The sequence below is a fragment of the Somniosus microcephalus genome, chromosome 8 (assembly GCF_052327205.1).
Source record: "Somniosus microcephalus isolate GS21.2 chromosome 8, FLI_Smic_1.0, whole genome shotgun sequence".
In the NCBI taxonomy this organism is placed as follows: Eukaryota; Metazoa; Chordata; class Chondrichthyes; order Squaliformes; family Somniosidae; genus Somniosus; species Somniosus microcephalus.
In genome coordinates, this window is record NC_140994.1 from 169,954,235 (window position 1) to 169,971,835 (window position 17,601).

The 17,601-nt window shown below is 42.7% G+C and overlaps 1 protein-coding gene across 3 annotated transcripts in view; it reads right to left on the reverse strand.

The window, feature by feature from the left end:
• The window catches only part of sh3tc2 (SH3 domain and tetratricopeptide repeats 2), a 148,190-nt gene that overhangs the window by 104,817 nt on the left and 25,772 nt on the right, over positions 1-17,601 (reverse strand). For 2 of the 3 annotated variants that reach the window (XR_015079310.1, XM_085995347.1), the window contains exons 3-6: positions 9,191-9,301; positions 7,658-7,756; positions 5,547-5,674; positions 902-1,007 (exon numbers count right to left, since the gene is read on the reverse strand). Coding sequence is in view for 2 of the 3 variants with exons in the window: in XM_085995347.1 (XP_085851473.1) it covers positions 902-1,007; positions 5,547-5,674; positions 7,658-7,756; positions 9,191-9,301 (444 nt within the window). In the remaining variant the exon portion in view is untranslated. The remainder of the gene's footprint in view (positions 1-901; positions 1,008-5,546; positions 5,675-7,657; positions 7,757-9,190; positions 9,302-17,601) is intronic. The other variant, XM_085995348.1, reaches the window with a different exon arrangement.

Below are 17,601 nucleotides of genomic sequence, written 5' to 3' on the forward strand. Positions count from 1 at the left end.
ACTATCTGGACGTACATATCGAAACTTCCTGGACACATCTTTCCATCCATTAAAATGAATATGTAGCCAGTGGGCAAGGCCCCACACTGGTAGGGTGGTCAGAAAACAGGCTCTTTAGATTGGAGTGTGCAACAAAGCTGTAACAACATCAGGGGTAAAAATGATTTTATAACCCAAGACTCGGTTAGAGCAGTTTAACATCATTTCAACCGAGAGATATGTTACTGTTTTGAAAACATGCTTTGTTCTATATAATATACAGGTGGAGTTGGAGTTGAGTAGTTTGATTCCATTTTGCCAAACTCTTTTTATTTTTGCTGATGGCATGCTGACAGCATTGGACAACAGGCTCCTGCAATGAATTCACATAATTGAGATTGAGGTGGTGTTGTACCACTTTGAACTGCAGAGGTGTTGCGTTCATGTCATGCTATCACAGGTAAACATACCCTACGTGTACCACATTCAGAACACACATCAGGATCATGGTACTAACACCACATAACTCGCAACAGCTGCAAATGTGAATGAACAACAAGGGAAGTAATTTCTGCAAACCACCAATCTTTGATGAGCCCTAATCATGCAACAGGCTGAAGCTTTAAACTTCAACGGTTAATATTTTGTCCCTTAGTATCTTGCTGGCCTGTTTGTAGTTTACTAGCATAGATGTAGTAGAAGAATATGGAATGATACACATGATGGCACAATGTGAAGTGCCTGAAATAAGAGAAAATCCAAAGATATATTATTTGAACTGTTGGGTTTTGAGGATTTTTTCCCACCAATTTTCTCCCTTTGGATTTTATGGAATGTCACTGTCAGTTGGATAGTCTGATAATCAATAAATGTTGTTAAAGTTATATATTTTTTCCTAAACTAAAATAATTAATCTCCATACCTAGGGAAAGATAAGTTGTAAATTTCCAGATTTCCTCAACAGTTTTAAAGGTGAGAACAAAGAGATCCTTTTCTGCATGGATGGAAACCAGTCTTGATGACAATTCCTGCAAAATCAAAAAAGTGGAATTTAAAAGCCAGGAGGGATTAGGGGACATTTCTTCAGTGCAAGCTCTACAAATTTTATATTCTTCCCTCGGAGATGGATTAAGGAGGCAGTATTTCCATAGTAAAACACCTCATGTTTGTACACAGCAGATATTGGATGATGCAATCTGTTACATGAGCACTTCACTGCTTCACCATCCAACTCGGACATTGCAAATTACTTTAGGATAACGGGGAAGAATTCCTGCGAGGTTCTTCTGATCTCCCATCATAGCTAAAGTGGTCCTTTATAGCCATTTACAATGTTTGGTGGCCGTGCCTTCTGTTGCCTAGGCCCTAAGCTCTGGAATTCCCTCCCTAAACCTCTCTGCCTCACTACCTCTCTTTCCTCCTTTAAGACGGTCCTTAAAACCTACCTCTTTGACCAAGCTTTTGGTCATCTGCCCTAATTTCTCCTTATGTGGCTCGGAGTCAAATTTTTTTGCCCAATACTCCTGAGAAGCACATTGGGACATTTTACTACGTTAAAGAAGCTACAAGTTATTGTTGTTGTTGTTGTTGTTTCTCCAGGGAGTTCCATATTGGGACAACACCACAGAAATTCCAAACGAGTATTTTTAATCAAAAAAGTGAGATAAAGTTATGAAAGTCAGTTCAGAAAAGTTTACACTACTGTCGCATATAGACTGCTACAGTTTGAATTTTCTACCACGGTCATTGCGGCAGTAACATGGTGTCCTTGCCTGTTCCAAGAACTGTGCCACCCTGCTAACAAGTGTATTCTCCAATATCAGAACCAATTTTAGTAAATGAGTTTTAGTTAGTTTAAGGCATAGTTGTGACACCCACTGTTTTGACAAACAGCAACTGTGGTGTATGTAACCTGTTCCACCTTAAGAGAACTACCTTAAGAGATGTACTCCTTTCTCTTGGCTGCTGTATACTGTAATACCGGTGGTGACCACACCGATATATAAGTGTTGTGTAGGGATTTGCTGGGCAGTTCAGCCCTGACCTCCGAATAGTAAAGACCTGTTAAAAGTTATTCTTGTTGTCTGTGTCCAGTGATTGATCATAAGCATAACTGGGACACACAGACTCAACAGCAACTACTTACATTATATAGTGCCTTTAATGGAGAAAAAAGTCCTAAAGCACTTTACAGAAATGTGAAAAAAGCAAATGCTGAAGCAAAGGAGAAGCTATTAGGAGAGGTGGCCAATAGCTTGATTAAAAAGGTGGGTTTCAGAAAAGCCTTAATGGAGTAGAAGGAGGCAGCAAGGTATAAGCAAACAGCTATAGCTGCTGAAGGCACAGCCCCCAGTGGTGTGATGGATGGAGGCGGGGATGCTTAAGAGGCCAGAGTCAGAGGAATGGGTGGTTTGTGCTGCTGGAAGAGGTTACAGGGGTAAGGAGGGGTGAGGCCATGGAGGGATTTAAACACAAGGATCATAAATTTCAATTTGAAACATTGGGAACCAGGAGCCAGCATAGGCTGGCGAGAACAGGGGTGGTTGGCAAGCAGGACTTGATGTGTGACAGGATAGGGACAGAGTTTTCCTTGAGCTGAAGTTTAAGAAGGTTGAAGGATGGGAAACTAACTGGGAGAGCAGTGGAGTAATCAAGCCTGGAGGTGACAAAGGCATGAATGCATGTTTCAGCAGCAAATGGGCTGAGGTTGGGGCGGAGATGGGCGATGTTATGGAGGTGGAATTAGGTGCTCTTTATGACAGTGAGGATTATGAGGTCGGAAGCTCAGGTCGGGGTCATGTAAATCGCTGAGGGGGAGAAATTTGGTTGGTTGCGCCACCGATTAACGCCTAAAGAGGCCGAGAAGTGGGGCGCTAGCCAATTTCCGGGCGGGCGCAGGGCACCTAGCGCCTTGCCCCATATTGAACATGCATTTAGCGCCGGCGCTAAATCTTAGCGCCCGCTCACGGGCGCAGGCTGATTATGACGTCATTTGAGTGTGCAACGCCTTTTGGGCGCCCCGGACCGGAAATTCAGTGGCGCCCCCCTCCGTAGCACCTGGCGCTAATAGTGACAGCTTACCTGGAACCTTACCAAGTCGCTCTCGGGCTGGAGGAGCGTTATTTAAAGGGGACTGGTGTGGCTTAAAAGCGGCAACCATTTTTGGAGCACAACTTCCTCGAGAGCTACAAAGAGTTGCTGAGCTGCACACTGAGAGCCATTTGACCACTGAGCCAGCGCAGGCAGACGATCTTCAGCCTTCTGACCATCACCTTGCTGTTGGTGAGCCTTGACAACGGGGAACTTTCCTGTGGGCACTTATTATGGGGCTGCATTGGAGGGTAACGTCCTGCTGCTGAATCATCTGGAAAGGGCACTGAGATGCTGGGAGAGGGGGGTGGGCATGGCCAGACGGAGGAGGGCCAACAGACGTCGCCACAGCAGACCTTACGCTGGCAGGGTTTTCCGACAGCAGTTTTCCTACATGAACATGCCGGAGGAGCAGTGTGTCAGAAGGCTGTGATTTAGAAAGGAGGTGGTGACTGAGCTGTGCCAGCTGCTTCAGCCAGATCTGCAGCCTCAGATAAGGTGTAGGACATCTCTGTCGGTGGCTGAGAAGATGCCTGCTGGCCTGAACTTCTACGCGAGCGGCTCTTCTCAGGCTGCGCGTCAGAGGCTGATCAGAAGTAGCTTCTAGGCCCCTCTCACGGAATGCTTGCTGCCATTCCAAGAACAGGAATGGAACCGGTCTGATACCCCCAAGCCTGTGAAGGGCAAGATGCATGTAAATAGCAGGCATGGCCATTGTAAATGAAGAAAGTGTTTCATTACACAAAATGTGGTTCCTTCAAACATGAGAAAGCTATGGCAACAGAAAGCAAAACTAATACACTGACACATAACTGCTTCTCACACCCAGGAGACTGTCCAAAACATAAATCACATTCTGACCATCTTCCTTGGCCTTGATTCCACTGCGCCAACCAAAGCATCCAATGCCCCATCAGTGAGGCGTTCCGCCCTCTGCCTCACCCTTTCCATGTCTTGCTAGGCTGGTGCACCACAGGTAGGCTCCCACCGCTTTGAAGGCCTACAAGGCAGTGAGTGTGTCTGGTGATGCCAATTGACCTGCCCCTTTAAGAGCTGACCGGCGCCAGTGTGTCTCAGGGAAAGTGATTATTGACAGCACCTTCGCTGCGCCCCGCCGCCGCAAAATTGGGTTGCGCCGCCAGGTTAGCGCCTTAAGAGTAGCGTGCAGTGCCTGATTTAGCGCCACAATCACCTTTAGGGGCGCTGCAACCCAATATCGCGCTAGGTGGCGCTAAATTGCGCCTGGCGCTAAACTTTGCGCATCGCCAGGACTAGCGCCCCAAACGCGGCTATACCGAATTTCTCGGCCTGAGGCTTTGAACAATCTGGCTCAACTGGAGACAGTGGCTGGAAGGGGGATGGAGTTGGCAGCTTGCTACAGAATTTATGGCAGGGCCAAAGTTGATGACTTCAGTCTTCCAAACATTTTGCTGGAGGTAACTGCAACTCAACCAAGACTGGATGTTCGACAAGCACTCCGACAACACAGACAGAATGAAGAGGTCGAGTAATGTGCTAGATACTAGAGCTGAGTATCATTAACATACATGTGGAAGCTGACCCCATGTCTGTAGTTGAGTTTACCAAGGGGCATTATGTAGATGAGGAGTAGGAGGGGGCCAAGAATGGATACTTGGGGAATCAAGAGATGATGATGTGTGGTGGGAAGAGAAGCCACTGCTGGAGATGCTCTAGCTATGATTGGATAATAAGAGCAAGGGCAGTCCCACAGAACTGGGCAACAGAGGTGAAGCATTGGAGGAAGATGCCGTGATTGACCATCTTGAAGGTTGCAGAAAGGTCGAGGAGGGATATGCAGCACGGTCACAGTCGCAGATAATGTTGTTCATGCATTTGGTTAGGGCCATTTTGGTGCTGTGGGAGAGGCAGAAACCTGGTTGGAGTGATTCAAACAACAAGTTGTGAGAGAAGTAGACATGGACCTGTGAGGTAATAAAATGTTCAAGAATATTGGAAAAGAAAGGGAGATAGGAAATGGGATGACGGTAAGGACAGAAGGGTCCTTGCAGCCATGTTTTTCTACATAACGACAGTAACTGCACTTCAAAAGTAATCAAAAGTAAAGCATTTTAGGGCATGTTAAAAACATGAAATGGTGTTATATAAATGCTACTTCTTTCATTCACACAATTCATCTAAGGCTACTCATTTTTATTTTGTATTTCTTATATTTAGGAAAAGGTAAAAACTTTGTGTTACTTGAATGCCTCCATTTTCTGTCCAGTCCACTATATCATGGACCACCTATAGTCAAGATATAGAGATCAGCCTGCTCCCATGCCACAACTGGCAGACAGCATCCTCCCTGAACAACACTCCCTCCCCCTCTGAAGAAATATCTGACCACTGCTTTGCAACTCTCCACCACAGCCCTGTTGTACATTTTTAGTGCAAGTATTAACATATCCCCTTAATCTCAGCAATCACTGAAGTACATTTCACATACAGTGTCTTACATTAAAAAGAGCTACAACGTCCTTGTTTTCACCCTCTAGAATGCACAGCCTCCTTCTTGCAGTCTCCTGAAGCTCATGATCGAGCACTCCAGATTTCTGTCTGGTAACACAGTATGACAATGTCACACCTGGGGAAAAAAACACAGAAATCAATCCAGTGGCTTTCTCCAACACTGCTCTTTTGTTCCTCTCTGTTTTACAATTACAAGTTATACTGATGAAGTACATCAATTTTAACTTAGTGATTTGTGGTAACACAAAGTTTAAAAAATAAGTACAATTCTTTCAGATATTTTTGAATGTACGCAACTAACTATTGCTCTTTAATTTTGGTCCTGCTGTAATCTTTTTTCCCATTTTCGCCTGTACAGCACTCAGCTTACTCCAGTTGAGGGTGAGGGTGCACTTTATTGTTGACGATTCACTTACGCTGATTAGAGACCCTTCAACATATAGTTAGAAGAGAACTTGCAACATATAAAATTATTACAAAGAAAGAAATCTCTCACCATTAAGTGCTGATACAAGTATTCATTGAATGAGGGGAGGAGATTATGGTTTACAAGTTATCAGAAAATGTTAAATGCTGATCGAATTCCCACCAACTAATTAAAAGAGCACTTAGCATAATCACACTATACTTTGCACTGAAGTTGGCCTCATTATGTATTCATAATTAAGCCTGCTGGTCTGAGCTTGAAGGAAAAAGCATGGAATGCAACGGTTAGTTAAAGGGACTGCTTGAGTGTTGCTGGACAGACTATGGCTGACTAACAAAAAGACTTCCATTTTCAGGTACTGCTTTGGAATTTCTTCTGGTAAGAAGTTCAGCAAAGGATTTTTGCCCTTTTCAGGACCTCAATAAATATGGAGAACTAAAGACAGAAGTGGCAGACAGAATAAATGTCATGTCCAAAACAGCTAATGGATGTGGCAGCAGGTGAGAGAACAGGGTAATAGCCTCAGGAGGTCTGCCAAAGTAAGGCTTGACAGTATTTCATTAGACTAAGTAGATGGGCAAATTATGCATGCAACAAAAAGTTTCCTCTCCCCCTGTTAGACCATGACTGAAGCCCCTCAGAAACTACTCTTTCAAAGCTTCACACGCATGCCCAACTGCAGCAGGATGCTGACACTTCAACTGGAACTGCTGCATTACAGTATGAAAGGTGAGTTCATAAACAAGCTTATAATACAATACCTACATGATGCATGTGCATTTATTGGCAGAAGCTGGGCTGTAAGGTGGGCACTTGGCTCTCACTTTTTAAATGCTCTTTAAACTTCCAACATCTAAACAATACTTTCTGCTGTCCGGACAAACTGGCTGTCATGTTTTGGAATTTTCAGCATTTTCTTTACATGGAAAATATTTGGGGATTGAATTATGTTTAAATATTGTGTTTTAACACAGTGTGAATTTACACAAATGGCTGTGGATGCTGGGTCAATTGAAATTTTCAAAACTGAGACTGACAGATTTTTGTTGGGTAAAAATATTAAGGGATATGGATCAAAGGCGGGGAAATGGATTTGAGGTACAGATCAGCTATGATCTAACTGAATGGCGGAACAGGCTCGGGGGGCTAAAGGGCACTCCTGTTCCTATCTGTGAAGTCATACATGACCTCTTAACAGAACAGTAGTCCAACATGGAGCACGTGGCAATGTTCAGGGGAATCTGCAAGTGAGCCCCAGTGACTGAAAGCATAATCAGAGTATCGGGCATGATTACTCAAACTGCTGTTTATGGAGGACTTGGGCTCCAATCCACAGGGTTTCTTAAACTGGCTTGAAGATGATCGAGGATTGAATGGAGGGAGTCCTTACATTGATCTTCACTGCTTTCATAGCTGCCTGGAGGTCTCCTCTGAGGACCTGCTGTGTGATTTTTTGCAGTCTGCAATGGTGTTTCAGTAGGGATATCTTCTGTATAATCAGGAGTGCCTTGCTCTGCCCTTAGCTGCATAGAGCCTCCTCCTCTTCTATTGCTAAGCCTCTCTGGATCTGCTGCATGCAACATTCTACAATAATATTGGAGGCACAGTCAGTCTGTGAAACACATTGAGCTTTGTTATATAAGTGTCTGTTTAGTGTACAGTTCATAGTACCTTTAGGAAATTCTTGTTCCACAGTTGATCCCAGAGAATGCTGTTCACAGCCTGTGTTCAGGTCCAATGACTGTGATTCGGATTGATGTTCCCATTTACCTAAAATAGTGTTTAGGATTAATTTGTTGAAATATATTACTTTATCATTTATTACATACACTACAAATATTTACAGGCATGATCTGAGTCTGAAGTTTTATGGTTATATTAAGCTACTATATTGTTGATTGACTTTGCCTTCCATTACACCATGTTGAGGATTGAACGAAATGCCTCCTTGAGGAGGCTGGCCTTTACAATCTTCTGAATAGCATATAGATAAAATAAAGCATCGTCACAATCACGACAAAATTTCAAACTTTGCGAGTGGCATAACAGCCTAAAAATAAGCTCTGCACCCTGATTAAATGGCAAATATTTTCAATTTTTCCCAGTATCATATTGCTTATTAAACTTATGCGGGTTGACTTTTCCTGTCCAGTGTGCCTGAGGAATGCTTAGTCCCACGTGCAAAGCATGGGAAAATGGAGGCGAGACTCATAATGACAGGTTTCCAGCCGCCTTGTGTTGCCTGGGAATTTCCCTGGTGGGATGGGAGTGTTTGCGTGGATTGTTTACACCTGTAGAAGGTAACGAGGTAGGATGGAGTACAACCAGTCCTTCCACCTCATTTTCCTGCCCCAATGCCAGAAGAGCAAGCACAAGAAGTGAGCCTTAGGCACCTGCAGCTTAGCCCTTTCCAATTGGAGAATCTGAGTGGGGAAGACAGCAAATATTAGAGGACCAAAGAAAATAAGTCTCTTTTCTTTCAGAGACAGCTAGACAGGGATAGAACCTGGAGGTCTCCTGGCTGCTGTTTGGACAGCAACCAGAAGTCCCTAAAGTGGCCACTAGTATCGTTGCTCAGTCTTGCTGTAGTGGCTGTATTCCTGCACTAATTTTCAGGTGCAAGGCACTGCCAAGTGTAAGCCTGTGCCTGGATGTATTAGGCCTTGGCTAATAATCTGAAGCTGCAATCATGAGCAAATTCAGGTTGGGTCCAGTGGATGAACTTCGTATGCACTCCACCTGACTGAAGCCCAGGCACGGGTTGGGAGAGGGGGAGAAGAGGCAGTAAAAGTGGACCAATTAATTTCAAAGATTTTAAATCTTGATAATATTTAGTGAGTCAATTCATAATTTGCAAGTTCTGAATCAAGAATTTACTTTAACAATGCTTTAAACTCAGTGATATGAGTAGCTTGATTTTAAACTACCACCTTTGCTTCATTTCCAAGGATAGACACTCTGTGGTGCACTGGCCTCAGCCATGGCAAAAAGCACATCCTTCTTTGGTTTCAGTGAAAATACATCATGAAACTGAAAAGAATTTTCAAGGATGGTCAAAAGATCTTGGGTTACCAATTGAAATTGATTACAAATGTATCCAATGTTCTTAAATTAACTTTTATAATTATTATGATATTTATGGGGCTAGAAATGCATCCAGCAATTATGTAATGTAATTTGTGCACAAGTTTTCCTGTCTGTTACCTATTGCCATTTTATCTCCATGTGTAGATTCTGCGTCTGATTCAACAGACTGCCTCTGCAGATCGGACCAGTAACCCGAAGAGTTAAGAGATACAAAAGGGGATTGTTTCCCTGTAAGGAGATAAAATGAGTCAGAATTATAAGATATTTATAATAGAAACTACAGATGGCCTTCCACTGAAGAGATAGGTCACTGAAAGAATAGTCAGAATGCAAATCGTGTGTGTGAGTTTTGCGGCCATAATTCCACATATAGCAATGTAACGGGGATGTGGGAACGGAGTCAACCGCATCATTGTCATGCACTCTCTAATGTCTGGATGAAAAAGGCATTAACAGAAGCTTGAAGGTAGATTACAAGCCCAGCTTTTTGAAAAAAGAATTCCCCCTTCAATTTTCTTCCACCCTCTTGGAGACACTGACTTGTTGGGGTACAGTTCCAAAGTCACAGACAGCTCTCTATTACCTCACCCAAGTGTCATTCTTCATATGTGAGCCTAAAAATAAATATTTGGGATTCTTTTTCCTCTAAGGATTACACTCGGCTGTGGGACAAGAATGGACAAAGCCTGTATTTGTCTGGAGATGACTAGCTCCATAAACCGTCCCAGCTGGTGCTCTGGTTGACAACAGATAGCTCATTATTCCTGTGGAATGTCTGGGATAGGAGAGGTGGGATAGGAGAATTTTACTGCTCTGGTAACTCAGTGAAATTTATCAAAAAGAGACTGCCTTATTAGGGTAAAAGGCCTGTTACCCTTTTTATGAATACAAATCTCTGAGTAAATTTCAGCTATCAGTTTATGAATAAAAAGGCAGTACTTTAAACAACTCCAACACCTTCCATATTGCAACATATCTGTTTGGCAAAGTCGCATAAACTGTGCAGACACTACTCTGATCTGTAACCATAAATGGGATGCAATATCCAATGTCCATCTTACCTGGTAAGTATTAGGCTATTTAAATACTGTAGAAGGGAGGGCTTCAGATTCCTGGAGTCTTGGAACCAGTTCTGGGGCAGGAGGAACCTGTATAAGCTGGTCAGGTTGCACCTGAAGAGGGCTGAGACCAATGTCTACATGGAGAGGTTAACTAGTGCTGAAGGGGAGGGTTTAATAAAATTTGGCAGGGGGAGGGGCACAAGGACACAGCAGCAGAGAAGAGAGACAAGGTGCATAGAAAACTAGGGCGGACAAACAGCAACAGATTAAAGAATAGTGTAGAAAGAGCAGGAATTAGATGGAGGAAAAAAGCAAAGTGAACTAGCATGGCTTAAACATGGGCAAGAATAGGAACAAAATATTCCTGGCTACAATGTTTTAAGGAGGGATAGAGAAGGAAAAGAGACAGGAATGGGGGTGGGACAGTATTGATCAAGGATAATATTACAGTTCTACAGAGGGACGATATACTAGAGGGTTCAAAGACTGAGGCCGGAATTTTAATCTGGAGGTGGGTCAGGAGCAGAGGGAGAGGATCGGGGCCGGCTGGGGTAGCATCGGGGGGAGAGAGAGAATTGGCACTGGCCAAAGGGAACCTGAGGGGAGGGGGGAGAAGATCGGAGCCGAAGCATATCGGGAGGCGTGGGGGGAGGACTCGGGGGGAGGAGGAGGAGCATCGGGGTTAGAGGGGGGAAGGCACTTGGGGTCTGGAGGGGGTGTATCGGGGGACTCGTTTGAGGGGGGGGAATTGGAGGCCTCAGATAGGGGGGAGGGGAAATCTGAGGCCTCAGATTGGTGGAGGGAAATCGGAGGTCTCCCAAATAGTAAGAAGGAGATAGAGGAATAAATCTGTAGCCAAATTTCAGAGAAATGTAAAAATAATAGAGCAGTAATAGTTAGAGACTTCAATTACCCTAATATAGACTGGAGCGGGGAGGAAATAGAGTAAAGGTGAAGAATTCTTGGGTACATAATTGACTAAGGGATAGGAGGCAGAGATTAGCGGTGAATAGATGTTTTTCTGACTGGAGTGAAGTAAGTGAGCAAGCGGTCGGTATTAGGACCATTGCTTTTCTTGTTGTATATAAATGACCTGGACTTGGATAGTAGCAAACTCCAGGAGGACATAGACAGACTGTTGAAATGGGCAGACACATGGCAGATGCAATTTAATGTGGATAAGTATGAAGTGATGCATTTTGGGAGGAACAAAATAGAGAGGCAGTATAATCTAAATGGTACTGTTTTGAGGGGGGTGCACGAACAGACGGACCTGGGGGGTCCATATTCACAAATCTTTGAAGTTAGCAGGTCAAGTTGATAAGGTGGTAAAGAAAGCGTATGGGAATGCTTGGCTTTGTAAATAGGGGCATTGAATACAAAAACAAGGAAGTCATACTAAACCTTTACAAATCTCTGGTTAAGCCTGAGCTGGAGTATTGTGTACAATTCTGGGCACTACACTTTAGGAAGATGTCAAGACCTTGGAGAGGGTATTGAGGAGATTTATCAGGATGAGTGACTTCAATTATGTGGAGAGTTTGGAGAAGCTGGGATTGTTCTCCTTACAGCAGAGAAGGTTAAGGGGAGACCTAAGAGAGGAATTCAAATTTATGAGCGGTTTTGATAGTTTCTCCCTACTTGCTCTGTTTCCTCTGGCAAGTGGGTCAGTAACCAAAGGTTATTGATTTAAAATAATTGGCAAAATAACGAGAGGGAAAATGAGGAGAATTTTTTTCACAGAGGGTTGTTAAGATCTGGAACACACTGCCTGAAAGGGTGGTGGAATCAGTTTCCATAGGAACTTTCAAAAGGCAATTGGACATGTACTTGAAGAGGACTAATTTGCAGAGTTGTGGGGAAAAAGCTGGGGTGTGGAACTAAACTGGACAGCTCATTCAAAAAGCTTGCACAGGCACGATGGGCCGAATGGCCGCCTTCTGTGCTGTAAGATTCAAGATTCTATTAGAAGAAAATTGTTAACTTTGGCATTTCAGAAATATATTTGCAAAATCAAAGGTCAGGACTACTCAAAAGCTAATTAAACATGTCAATATATTTCCATACCTACATAATCTCCCTGTCTATTGCATTCTGTGCAAAGTTTAATTACAATAGTAGATTACAGAATGTGATTCTACATTTTAATCTGTTACGTAGCAATAAACAATAAGCTTCTAAAGTTGTATTGCACTTAGATAGCAAACAACCATTAAGTGAAAGGTCGCCGCTGATATTTCCTCATTTCTACTTGCACAATATAGTTTTAAAAAATACAAGAACAACTCCCTGTTCTGCTAAGTGTGGTGTTAGCAAACTTCACACTCCACTTGACTACCTTTCTGAACCTTACCCCATAACTGTTTTTCAGGGTCCAGTTTGAGAAGATTGATGCAACTGATGCATCATATCTGCAGAGTTTCCTGAGACTTGGATTTTACCCCTAATTATTCAAACATCTAATCTGATCCATCTGATATGGCAAACTGGAATCATATATATATGTTAGAGATAAGAAGAAAAAATTGTAAACGCTGAAAATCTTGAAATAAAAAGATACGGGAAGTACACCGCAGTTCCATCCGCATCTGAAAAGGGAAAAGGTGAGCTGATGCTTTGGGTGTGAACCCTTCATTGGAACTCATAACTGACAAAAGGTCTATAACCAAAGTTCCCTGTAAGCTGTGTGGTCATGTGGCTGCACAGCACTACAGGGACCCAGCGCAGCCGGCTTGCCAGTTTTTTAATGAGGAAAAACCGCACATGCGTGGTATTTTGAATGGCCTGTGCAGTCCCTTAAAGGGATTGTGCGTAGCCAAACAAAATTACAGGGACCATTGTCTAAACCCCATTTTTTTTTAAAAATTGTGTCATTACAATCTGTAACCTCATGGCTTGGCATATCCCTTACTCCTTGATCACCATCAAGCCAGGAGATAAACCCTGGTTCAATGGGGAATGCAGAAGGACAGCACCAGGCATAGGTTAGAATGAGATACAGACCTAGTGAAACTTCAAGACAGGGCTGCCTCTATGCTAAACAACAAAAGTACCAGACTATAGACAGAGCTAAGTAGTCCCGCAACCAATGGATCAGAGCAAAGTTCTGAAAATGATGAAGGACAATCAGGAAGCTAACAGTAGAAAGAGGATCCATGAGCATCCCCATCCTCAACCATGGTGGACCCCAGCACATGACTGCAAGAGATGAGTCTGAAGTGTATGAAAATGTCTTCAACCAAAAGTTCTGCATGGATAATCCTACCCGGCCTTCTCATAGATGCTAGTGTGCAGCCAGTTTGGTGCATTCTACGTGACCTAGAGAAGAGCCTGAGTGCATTAGACACAGCAAAGGCTATTGGCCCTGATAATATTCCAGTTGTAGTACTGAAGACCTATGCATTAGAGATAGCCATTCCCTTAGCTAAGCTGGTCCAGTACAGCTATGACGTTGGTATCAAATCAACAATGTGAAAGATTGCCCAGGAGTATCCTATCTACAAAAAAAAACCTAATCTTGCAAATTACTGCCTGATCAGCCTACTCCCAATCATCAGTGAAGGAGTCATCAAAAGTATCAAGTGACATCTACTCCTCAATAACCTGCTAACCGATACTCAGTTCAGGAGTGGGGCCTGCACACTGATGGATTCCACAATATTCAGTTCCATTCACTACTCCTCTGATGTTGAAGCAACTCATGCCAGCCTACAGCAAGACTTGTACAACATCCAGGCTTGGGCTGACAAGTGGTAGGTAACACTTGTGCCACATAAATGCCAGATAATGACCATCTCAAACAAGAGAAAGTCCAGCAATCTTCATCTGACATTCAAAGGCCTCCAATTTCCCCTCCAGGTCACACAACATCCTGACTTGGACATATATCGCCATACCTTTATCATTTCTGGGTTAATATCATGGAATTTCCTACCCAACAGCATTGTGGGAGAACCATCACCATAAAGAAGACAGCAATTCAAGGTGAAAGTTCACTACCACATTCTCAGGGTAACCAGGAATGGGAAAGAAATACAGCTTTTCACACATCCAGAGAACATTTTTTCAAAAAATATATTTTTTTTTCAAAGGGAAAGTGCCTTCATAACAATGCTTTCAAAAACCTTTTTTCATTTATTTTCTGATGCACAGCAGGATGATGTAAACTGGTAGGTATACACTGTGGTATCATGAGTGTGCAATGTCATCATGATGAAAATGATACTGGGCTCTTCTCCCTCTCCAACCCCCAAAAAATTGCCAAACATTTATTCTTGGGACAGACTGTCCTGGCCACAGTTAGGATTTTGAGGTCAGTTCACTCTGAGCTGACCCCAACTTATGTAACTCCACAAGGTCCAAACCATGAGAATTGTTGAGCCAAGGTTAAAATTATCAAAACAAAAACCTTCAAATGATCAAGGTTCAAATATCTGGAACAACAAAAATGTCTGTCTACTAATCAGAAACACAAACCAAGCCGGACCAGGACCAAGCCTAAGCAATTCAGTGTGGCTTCATAGCGGTAACTATTTATCTCTTCATGTACACAGATTTACTTCTACTGTCTATAGTTACATTTGCTCTTGCTGAGGTACTTACCTTAACATTGCCTACATTTAAGGAGAGGACAGTCTCCTGATTACCTCAGTTCACTGGAGTGATATCTCAAACATTAAATCAGTGCAAGATGCCTTCATTTCACTCCCATTCTTTACTATTTTGAACTCGGATACTACAGACACTTGGGCATTGCTCTACATGTCACAGGCTTATCAAAACTTTACACAGAAATGTCACTCCCTCATTTTTCAAGGAAGTTTTTCAAGGCTATGTTAATTCACTGACTGGTTTCTGAGCAATGCCGTGCTGAAGCCAACTTGTAACTAGTGGAAACTACACAAACACCAGCTTATTGCACAACATTGGGGATTACAGCTACACAACAAGTGCATTGAATTTACCAAGAGCTGGCATGGTTGCCAAATCTTTTAATTATCTTATATATAATTTAATAATTGAAATTTCTATGTGATATATCCAGCTTTCTATTAAATCAAGAGGTCAGACAGAAAGAGCAGAGGTTTTTTTTTAAATGATGGCTTGTTGTCAATAATGTTTTATATTTTTATATTCTTCTGCAGTGTTTAAACACGCAAAGCGGAAGCTGTCTTGTTCAGAGGAATGTCACTGTACCACTTTCAGCAGTACGTATAACTGGAAGGAAGATAAAACAGAAGCGATTCCACAGCAATGCACTTCCGTCACCAGGTGAAAACACATGATTTAGTTGGGAATTAGTCAGAGAATTTTTCAATTCTTAAGTTTTTTTTTCCAGATTACCTTCTTCCAAAGCAGAAAGAAAAGTGCTTGTATAACTTGATTCTTGTTAAAGAAGAATCCTGAGTAGGTTAAAGAAGGTGCAGCAACATGTCGGGAAAAGGTCACAATGTAAATTATGTAGTGTTGCAGGTAATACCAGTAAATCACACCCAATACAGAGAAGAAGATCAGGTAAATTAATTATCTACCAACTGGAAACCCTGGAAATCATTAACCAATTCCCAACCAAAGTGGCCAATTAAATGGCTGTGAATATATTTGCAACTCTTCATGATTTCTCATTGTGAAAGTGTTAAGAAATGGTTATTGTAAATGAATTGCTTACATAATCAGTTTATCATTTATGATGTCGCTTTAAATAATTTTTGCACTGCACATTTATTCAAGGGTTAAAGTGAAAGTCTGTACATGTTATCCTTTCACCTTTTAGTACCACTGTGCTCACTGCCTTTCAATTCTTATCATTGAAAAACAGACTTAGAACAATCGCTAATCACCTTTTGTAATGTACTTAAGCTTGGAACACAGCCATACCTACCACTGCAATGTAAGAGAGAAATAGAGAGCACATGTAATTTTCAATGTTATAATTATCTGAACAAAACCACAACTTTGTACCATTAAAATTGTAGAATCCTGCCTGAAAGATATGCTACTCCTACATCTAATGTCCCATGTCCCTTGTTTTCTCCCTGTTCTTGTGCACTGTGCTGCCTGATTTGCCTCTTATTGCCTGGGTTTGTGTTTTGGGCAAAGCGACCTATCCAGTCAACTCAGTCCAGTGACCATAGCTGAACAAGGACACAGGTTTCGCCATTGGCTGCCCCCACTTGTTTACCAGTAAGCTAGCCGAAGCAGTCACACTCCATATAAAGTTTACTCTGCTTCCTTCGGGAGTGCTGCTCAGGTGCCCTCTGCATCCCTCCATAGCGCAGTCAGAGCATAGGTTTACCTCATCACAGACGAAATGTAATATGGAACCATTATCATGTCAAACATTCCTGAGTGACCCTAGCCTAGACAAAATGACTCTTTAAACCTGGACTGTACTGTGAGACTTACTCCGCCCCCCACTCCCACCACCCCGACCCTCATAACAATGAATTACTTTGTGCCTCTCCTGTTTGCATGTAATACCCTGGCATTGCCCTTCTGTGACGTACTTGGCTACACAGGGGTATGCACACAGTGTACGGCCTGATCCACTGGCGCAGTCAGCGGCAGACCACATGGCCAGCATCGGGCCTCTGCCTTTCCAGCACTCATTGGCTTGTGTGATCACAAGTTGTTCAGTCAATTTATTCAGAGTTTTTTTTATTTGTTATCCAGTAACTATAGACGTAAATCTTCAGGAAGTTGGTCCCTTATCATAAATGTATTTATTTATTCTCGTCCCCCAACCGTAGCTTCCATGCGTCACATATCTCCAGAGCCAATTCTATGAATGTACAGCTAGACACGTTATGCAATGACCTAAACGTATGCCTGTAAGTTTCAGACACGAGGTTACAACGGTTAATGACTGCACTTTTCACAATGGTATCTTCATACAGACTTCAAGTCTAAAAGCAAGAAATAGTAATGGCACAAGTATCACCGCCCATGTTTCACAGTTCCTATCTTGCGAACAATTCAAATGCTCATTTAAAAAAATATCTGTGTCATCCCCATCATTAAATTCTGGAATGAGATTAGATTTACTGAGTCTATCCTGTACCACATCATGGGCTTGATTGCTTGTACCTTCACACATCTGGACTGTATTTGCTGCAAATTGACCAGTCATCGAGCGTTCATGCTGTCTTCTCCTTTTTCTCCACCATAAGCATGCACTGTTGCTTGGTTGCATCTTTTTCCTCATCAAGCTTGCAACTGTCTTGTGCTCCTTTTCTTCAGCCTCCAATCTTGCAGTTTTAATGGGTATGCCCGTTCTTCACCCTTTCACTCTGCTGTTAGTCAAGCTAATGCTAGCCTATGATGTTCAGCTCTCATACTCATTTCAAACAGAGCTGAGAGAACAGATGCCACTGCCCACTTAGTTAACATTAAAAAATAGCTGCTGTGGGAGCGGTGCTCTATGCATGTGCGGAATCAGGAGCACTCTCCTGATGTGCAGAATGCGAG